The 9358-nt window shown below is 32.1% G+C and overlaps 1 protein-coding gene across 1 annotated transcript; it reads left to right on the top strand.

Moving 5' to 3' along the window:
- Positions 1-8026: 8026 nt before the first annotated feature.
- On the top strand, positions 8027-8752 carry LOC136772270 (uncharacterized). Its single transcript, XM_066725134.1, has one exon. It carries the CDS (start codon positions 8027-8029, stop codon positions 8750-8752), a length of 726 nt encoding a protein of 241 aa, XP_066581231.1.
- The last annotated feature ends 606 nt before the right edge of the window (positions 8753-9358 follow it).

Genomic DNA, 9358 nt, shown 5'->3' with positions numbered 1-9358 from the left:
TAATCATTTCGAAGTAATAGAAACAGGAAGAGAGAAAAAGAGAGTGATTCCAGAAGATACAGGAATAATGAATTAGTTATCATAAATCAATGTCTTTTAACAGCATTAACCCATGAAACGTACACTGCCGGTCAAAAGTTTAAAACCACTTGAGAAGTTTGGTTGAAAATCGGTCACTTTTGTAAACGTGCATAACTTCATAATGAGGAAAGATACAATAAAATTCAAAAAACCGTTAGAAAGCTGATAAAATTCTACATATAGTGGAATTAGCTCAATGCACGGAAAACGTGGAGTTATCGAATTACAATTAAATAAAAATGTTGCTAAATTTAAAATTTTTATTTTTTCGTTACGTCAGTTCAACTTGTTGTAGCACTTGCAATAATTATTGTAATTATGTGAAACTTTGGTGACATAAAGTTCAAAGTTTCAGCTATAATTTGAACAATCAAACGTTACGATATTTATTGCATTTCCTTAGTTTCATAACTTTTTTCAGAGTAATGTCGAGAAAAATTTTGTACCAAAAAACAACTGTCTAAGCATTTGAAACAATTTCAGATTGAAGAATCCGTCGGTATTAAACGACCTATACTACTTCTTTCATATTGCACTTTTATTCAATTAACATAAAACACCATTAATTTTTAAATTAAATCAACAAAAGTAGAGTAATTATTAATCAAATCTATTTTATTAATTCTAAGATTTACAATTATCCTATTTCTTTTAACTGAATAAAAGTGCAATACGAAAGAAGTAGAATAGGTCGTTTAATACCGACGCATTCTTCAATCTGAAATTGTTTCAAATGCTTAGACAGTTGGTTTTTGGTAAAAAATTTTTCTCGACATTACTCTGAAAAAAGTTATGAAACTAAGGAAATACAATGAATATCGTAACGTTTGATTGTTCAAATTATAGCTGAAACTTTGAACTTTATGTCACCAAAGTTTCACATAATTATCATAATTATTGCAAGTGCTACAACAAGTTGAATTGACGTAACGAAAAAATAAAAATTTTAAATTTAGCAGCATTTTTATTTAATTGTAATTCGATAACTCCACGTTTTCTATGCATTGAGCTAATTCCACTATATGTAGAATTTTATCAGCTTTCTAACGGTTTTTTGAATTTTATTGTATCTTTTCTCATTATGAAGTTATGCACGTTTACAGAAATGACTGATTTTCAACCAAACTTCTTAAGTGGTTTTAAATTTTTTACCGGCAGTGTATGCTACAAAAAATTAGAAAAAGTGTTTACATAATCTTATCATATTCAGATATGTCAGAACGAAAAGGGGCGGAGATACCAATGTAAAAAAGGAGAAATTATTCAAGATACAGCTATCATGAATTTTTATTGCAAATCGTTATTTTAAAAATATTAACACGGAAAATAATGGTTGAAACAAGTCGAAAGATATATTTCATTATGGATTTATATTCAGAGACCCTTAAACTAACTAAAGCTGCATCATCGAATGCAATTTTTGAAGAAGAAGAAATGACATGCAAAATAGTAACAAAATATCAATTTTCAATGCGAAATCCCGTTTTTAACTTCAATCCTTCCGTGGCACGGGTTTTTACTATCTAAATCGGCTAGACTCTTGCAAACCTTATTTTTATCTGATTCTGCACCCAATTAGATATAGTTAACAAACAAACAAAAATAGTGCCTTTTTAACGGAGCCCCTTATATACATAGATGAAGTATAGTATACCACAAAAAATAAGCTTCGCTTGTAAAAAAAAGGACAGCAAGTACATAAGTCGTATCTAGCATGATTAACATATAACAATATAAAATATTTTAATTAAAAAAAATAGTGAAATCCAAATGTTCGGCAAGCATAAATTTTTACCATGGCGAAAATTGAAATTTGGAAAAAGTAAATAGTAATACAAAAATTACTTGCCAGGCCCGTAATATTCATGTGTAAGTCGTTATCTTGCTATATAAGCGTTGCTTCTCGTAAGTTATAAATGTGGCTATTTAATACGACTGCATACAACAGGCCCGGCAAGTATTTTTTTTATTACTATTTACTTTGTTCCAAATTTCAATTTTCGTAATGGTAAAAATTTATACTTGCCTAACATTTGGATTTCACTATTTTTTTTAATTAAAATATTTTATATTATTATATATTAATCATGCTAGATACAACTTATGTACTTGCTGTCCTTTTTTTACAAGCGAAGCTTGTTTTTTGTGGGATCTTATAACGCTTTGTAAGATATACGAATTAAAACTAAAAAATTGATTTAACTAATTAAATCTACAAAACATTTTCCAATGTTGTCATCGTTCGATATTATAACTTTTCAATTCGAGATATTAATTTATTAATCTATAAAATAAAATACAAAATATTACAATGATGAGTTGTTAGAGATTGGAGTGTCGGTGCGAGCGGTCTGGGACTCTCAGGCTGTCTCGCTCCCGCTCACACTCTGTCTCTCTTGGTCCTACCTCCAACAGTGGTCGATAGGTGGCCCACGGCGCGGAGCTCTCTCTCTCGCTGTTATGATTTGGGCCCATTGTATATATAATTGCCCAAGAGTGCCGTGATAAGCGCGGCTCGTTTCAGTCAGTCTAGGATCTAGACTCTGTCAAACTTTTATATCATTAGCAGCTTAGCCATTCCTTCCTTCCTGCGACACCACTAGGACTCCTAGCTCGCAATTCTTCTTCCTCGTCGGTTTCTTGGTCTCCAGGAGAACGTCGTCCTTTCTGCTCTAACTTCATTGCCTGGGAATCTCAGGTGCGAGGTATCCTACCCAGGGACTTGGGGTCTTATCCAAGGTTGGGATTACGTAGCTAGACAGTGCGTTATTGTGGGTGGGTTATTACGATATACTCAGTCTCCTTGTGAGCGAAGTTTATTCTCTGTATTCTACATTCCCTGGATGTTGAATAAACAAACTTTCTACCAGATTTTCTCAGCGTTATTTTATCACCTAGAGTCCTCCTCTCCTATAATTATTAGAGGACATCATCCAGTCAACTTTCCAACATGAGTTCTTATCATAATTACACTTTTAGATGCATTTAACATAGGATTCAATGACTGTTTGATTTATATTTTCAACATCTTATACCCAAAATCATCTTACAGCCTTTCGTTTTCAAAAATTTGTTTCTAAATTTACCTTTAATTCCACCTTTTTCTTAATTGTTGCTCTCACTATCACCTTTGCATTATGGCTATTTCCCTGATAAACGAGTGACATTTATATGTTCTTTTCATTAATATAAACTGTAAAATATATATCAGTTAATGCAATGGAAGCCTATGTTTTTTAGGTATACAGCTTTCAGTTTCCTGAAGTTACACATCGTACGCTCTATAACATGTGAAATATTGAAATCATGAATTCCTTTCCTATTTACATATCTACATGATTTTATTATAATTTCCATCAAGAATGTGATTTCTAATTCCAAAGTTGTATGCCCAAAATCACCTGCAAGCACTTTGCTCTCTAGGATTTTCTTATAATTCACATTTATCCATCACTTTCTTAGTTGTTACTCTCAAAATCAACTTTGATTTATGGCACTTTCTCCAGCACACTAGTGCCTTTTATATTTTCCTTTTATTAATATAAATTAGGAAATATACCAATTCATACAAGAGATGCCTCTCTTTATTAAATATACAGCTTTCAGTTTCCTAATTTTATTCACTGTATGCCTCATCACCTGTAAAATATTGCAATCGTGATCTCTTTTCATATTTACAGATCTACATGAGTTTGTTATAATATTCATTAACTATTTGATTTCTAATTCCAAAATTGTATACCCAAAATCACCTGCAAACACTTCAGTCTCAAGAATTTGCTTAGAAATTGATCCCTTTTTTTACCTTTTTCTTAACTGTTACTATCAATATCAACTATGAATCAAGGTTCTTTTTCAAGCAAACTATATAGTGCCATTTGTATTTTCTTTTCATTAATATAATCAAGAAAATACACAAATTTATGCAATGGAAGCTTCTCTTTTGTGGATATACTGCTTTCAGTTTCGCAAAATTATTCACTGTATATTCTATTGCATGGAAAAGATTAAAATGATGACTTCTTTTCATGGTTTCATTTCTGTATATATAGATGATGTTATCATTATATTTATTATGTAATTGACTTATATATTTCAAAGAGTTTATGCCGAAAATGACCTGCAAGCTTTCACAAATAAAAATTGGCTTCCAAATTTTTTAATTTCTCCACCTTTTCCTTAGGTTTAACTCGCTCAACATTAACGTTGCATTATGGCTCTTTCTATCGTAAAGTGGTATCATTTCTGACTTCTTCTATTAAATATTAAAGCTCAAGCCTGCACAATGACACAATAAACACGTTATTGTAATTCAATCTGAAATAAACTCTCACTAAGTACCAAAAAATATGTTACATATTATAATATAAAATTAAATGTTATTTTTATAAAAAATTAAATTTGAATAATTTTTTTGGAGATAATAATAATTTCTTTCTATTCTCATTAGGGAAGCGTAGATAAATATTTGGATTTAATACTTTTTTATATTATACTTGAATATTAAATAACGATTAGAAAATATTCATCTACTTTCTTTAATCGTATTAATAAGAAAGTTTTATTGTTTCCTGGAAAATTGTTTGTGTTGGAAATTGTCATGCGCATAATCGTCATAGCTAGTAATACATCATGTGACTGCGCCTAGCGCCACCTGTAACCGTCGCGTCTTCTTCTCAAGACGCCATTACCTTTGTACTGAAGGCAGAATAAACTTATATACTTTAAATCAATTATAATCTAAGTGTATATTTATCTTTAACTTAAATAAGTGAAAGATTCTAACAGGTTATGGGCCCAGAAGCTTCGGTGAATGAATATTTTCTATACACTTACAATTTTTAATGTATAACAAAGTTTACTAGTTTTTCGAACTTTTTGTGGAGGTTATGCACATGGTGTTAAAACATAGCTAATTCACAAGAGTCAAATAGAAATATACCTCATACCACGAACAACTATACGACAAATATACCTACATTGGACCTCAAGCTAGAAGGTATGTCGAATTACTCTTCTTGGAAAAGCATTATGAAAATGACTCTCACAGGCTTGGACTTATGGGATTGCATTGATCCTGAAGAAACTGAAGTTGATAGTAAGATAGATAAAAAAGCCTTAGCTGCAATTTGTCTAAATGTGAAAAGTAGCTGTTATGTGCATATTCAAAATGTTAGCACGGCAAAGGAAGCATGGGAAAATCTATCTTCAGCTTATGAAAATAAAGGGCTAATCAGAATGCTAGGACTAATGAGAACCTTACTCAAGATAGACTACATTAATTTCAAAAATATGGAGGATTATGTTTCAGAGGCTTTCATGCTAGAACAAAAATTGTCAGATGTAGGAAGTGCATTAGAAGATGAGCTTTTTGCAGTTATTCTCCTAGCCGGTCTACTTCCTCAATTCAAGGCAATGGTGATGGCTCTCGAGAATTCTGGGATGAAACTAAGCAGTGATTTGGTTAAAAACAAGTTACTACAGGAAGGTATAAAAACCCAGATAGAAGAACAAACTACTGAAGTGGCGTTTACTGCAAATACAAAAGATTCCAAAAAATCATGGTACAAAGGTAATAAAAAATAATTTAAATGTTATAAATGTGGGCAATATGGTCATAAAAAATCGGAGTGCAACAAAACTAAAAGTTTTTCTAACAAAAACTTTGAACAAAACATTTCCAATAAGCAACATGAAATAAGTTTCTTGTCTGCATTTAATGTAATGTTAGATTGTAAAAATTGGTATATTGATTCAGGTGCTATGAATCATATGACCAATGATAAAAACTGTTTATTAAATTATAGAGAAATTAATCACCAAGAAATCACAATAGCCGACAGCAATAAACTGCAAGCAGTCGGAATAGGTGATTCACAAGTTTTTTTAATAGGAAAAATACATCCTAAGACAATAACGAACGTTATAATTGTTCCAAATATAACAACAAATCTTTTATCAGTTAGTGCTTCAATTACAAAAGGTTTTAGTATGTTTTTTGACAACACAGGTTGCAAAATCTATTGGAAGGATGACCATGAAAGAAAGAAGGATCCTCTTGCTACAGCGAGGAATATAAATGGGATGTACAGATTGAATATACTGTCTATTAAAGCAAGGATTGCAAACAGCAACAAAAATTCCCAAAATTTATGGCACAAGAGGTAAGGACACCTAAATAGTAAGAGTATGGCTCTATTGCGAAATGGATTAGCAATTGGAGTAGATTATACGGATGCAAGTTAGGAACCATGCATAAGTTGCATTAAAGGTAAACAAACAAAAATTCCTTTTCCTAAAATAAGTGTAAAAAATACGAAAAATCCATTAGAGTTAATACATGCCGATTTATGTGGACCCATACACATAAAAAGTTTATCAGGTGCTCAATATATTTTTATTTTAATTGACGGTTATTCACGAATGACTTTCGCTTACTTTCTAGAACATAAAAGCGAAGTAGAATCAACATTTCAAGAATTTAAGATTTTTGTTGAAAAACAAACTGGACACAAGCTAAAAATCTTAAGAACAGATAATGGGAAGGAGTTTGTGAATAAAAATATGGAGCAATTCCTAAAATCAAACGGCATTAGACATCAAACAACCACACCATACACTCCGGAGCAAAATGGTTTTGCTGAAAGAGCAAATAGAACAATAATAGAGAAAGTTCGCTGCTTGTTAAATGACAATCAATTAGACAAATCGTTTTGGGAAGAAGCTGCAAGGACGGCTGTATACTTGAAGAATCGATCGCCTTCTAGATCTATAATGGGATATCCCCCATTCGAAAAATGGACTGGAAAGAAACCTAAATTAAATTTTACGAAGGTTTTCGGTTGTAGAGCTTTCGTACAAATATACAAATCTCAAAGGCGAAAACTGGATTTTAAAAGCCAAGAATTCATATTTGTAGGTTATTGTACAAATACAAAGGCCTACAGACTCGTAAGTTTAGAAAATTATAACAAGGTGATAAAGGCAAGAAATGTAATTTTCTTAGAAGAAGGCTTTAACAGAGGAGTCAAGGAAAAGGATGATCCAGTTCACAATGATAATCAACAATTCAATGTTCAAATTGACTCGAGTAATGATGTACAAACAGAAAATACTTTTGAATCTGAAAACGTACAAAAATCAGAGGGAGAAGATAAACAAAGACTCACTAGTGACAGTGACGAAGATTACTTCAGCCCATCAGAGGAAGATCGAAGATATCCAGAAAAAAATAGGAAACAAAGGATATTTCCGGATATGATCAGACACCAGGCATTTATAACAAGCATTGGTACTCCAATCACAATTCAAAATGCATTAAGTGGAGAAGAGAAAAATCAATGGTATCAAGCAATGAACGACGAATTCAAATCATTGATAGACAACAAAGTATGGGAATACGCTATATTACCAGTGAATAAAAAGGCTATAAAATGTAAATGGATATTCAAAAAGAAGAAGGACAGTCAGGGTAACGTAACAAAATACAAGGCTAGACTAGTGGCCAAAGGCTGCTCGCAAATCCCTGGATTAGATTATGAAGAAACTTATTCTCCTGTAGTTAGAATATTCTATTTAAGAATATTGTTTGCTTTGTCGGTGCAACTGGGCTTATCTATCGACCATATGGATGTAACAACTGCATTTTTAAATGGAGACATACAAGAAGAGGTGTATATGGAACAGCCTGAAATGTACATGATAAAGGAAAATGCAGTGTGTCGTCTAAAAAAGGCGATTTATGGTTTAAAACAGGCATGCCTGATATGATAAAATAAGCTCAATTATACAAAGCTTGGGATTTAACCAATCTAAAATTGCACCATGCATATATATTAAGAATAAAGGTAACACTTTATTAATTATCGCAATATATGTTGACGACCTTTCAATTTTCAGCAACAATGCACAAGAAAAGAATGTCATAAAAGAAAAACTCATGAAAATGCTATCATTAAAGGATCTAGGTGAAGCCAAAAGCGTTCTAGGAATTAGAGTAAGAACATTTGGGACAGATCTTAGATTGGACCAAACATCATGCATAGAAAACGTTCTCGAGAAGTTCAACATAGAACATTGTAAACCTGTAGCCACACCATATACAGTAGGTCAGAAACTTAAAAAAGCTAAGAAGAATGACGATAGACCGTACCAACAGTTCGTAGGTTGTTTAAATTTTTTAGCAGTTTGTACTAGACCGGATATATCGCAAACGGTTAGTTATTTAAGTAAATTTAACAATTGTCATGATGAAAGTCATTGGTTGGCAGCAAAAAGACTTTTAAGATATTTGAAAGGAACAATTAACTATAGTTTAACTTATATCAAAGATCAACTTAGGGTTACTGGTCTTGTTGATGCAGATATCGCCAATGACAATAGCAATAGAAAATCATATAGTGGATATATATTTTTAATGGGTAATGGAGCAATATGCTGGGAAAGCAAAAAACAGTCTTTGGTTGCAATGTCTACCAGTGAGGCTGAATACATTGCCTTGTCGGAGAGCTGTAAAGAAGCTAAATTTATAAAAATGTTGATTAAAGAAATTGCAAACAAAGAAATAGATATAGATCTATATAATGACAATCAGTCCGCTATATTATGGTCACATGACCAAAGACCATATAGCAGAACCAAGCATATTGACATCAGAAATTATTTCGTTTGAAAGATTGTTCGCATGGGTATTGTAAATTTGAAATACAAATGTACAGACGACATGACAGCTGATATATTTACAAAAGCGTTAGTTAAGGATAAACATAAAAAATTCTCAGATGAATTAGGTTTAAAAGAGGTTTAATGAAACAAAGATTTTTTTTAAGGGGTTAAATATTGACGATTAAGAGGGAGTGTTGGAAATTGTCATGCGCATAATCGTCATAGCTAGTACTACATCATTTGACTGCGCCTAGCGTCACCTGTAACAGTCGCGTCTTCTTCGCACGACGCCATTACCTTTGTACTGAAGGCAGAATAAACTTATATACTTTCAATCAATTATAATCTAATTGTATATTCATCTTTAACCTAAATAAGTGAAAGATTCTAACAGTTTGTATTGTTACGCGGCAAAAATCCTGGCGATAAAACTTGCCGCGTAGAGCAAAATACGCAAGTCTCTACAAACGGTATTGGGCACGATACGATACTACTCAAATTAATAAGCGATAAATACTCTACTATACTCGAAAACTCTACAATCTATAACGCTATACACGATAAGTTGGGCGCCAGGTCCACGTAGACCAGTTTTCTCTATGACTGAATTCTC

This window comes from Prorops nasuta, unplaced genomic scaffold (genome assembly GCF_024137725.1).
Source record: "Prorops nasuta isolate Cenicafe-Biocafe unplaced genomic scaffold, Cenicafe_Pnas_1.2 PNAS00001, whole genome shotgun sequence".
In the NCBI taxonomy this organism is placed as follows: Eukaryota; Metazoa; Arthropoda; class Insecta; order Hymenoptera; family Bethylidae; genus Prorops; species Prorops nasuta.
Note: the sequence above shows the minus strand (reverse complement) of the source record. Positions and strands in the feature narration are given on the sequence as shown.

Excerpts from the sequence above, each read along its gene's own strand:
- LOC136772270 (XM_066725134.1), top strand. The coding sequence starts at position 8,027 with ATGCTATCATTAAAGGATCTAGGTGAAGCCAAAAGCGTTCTAGGAATT.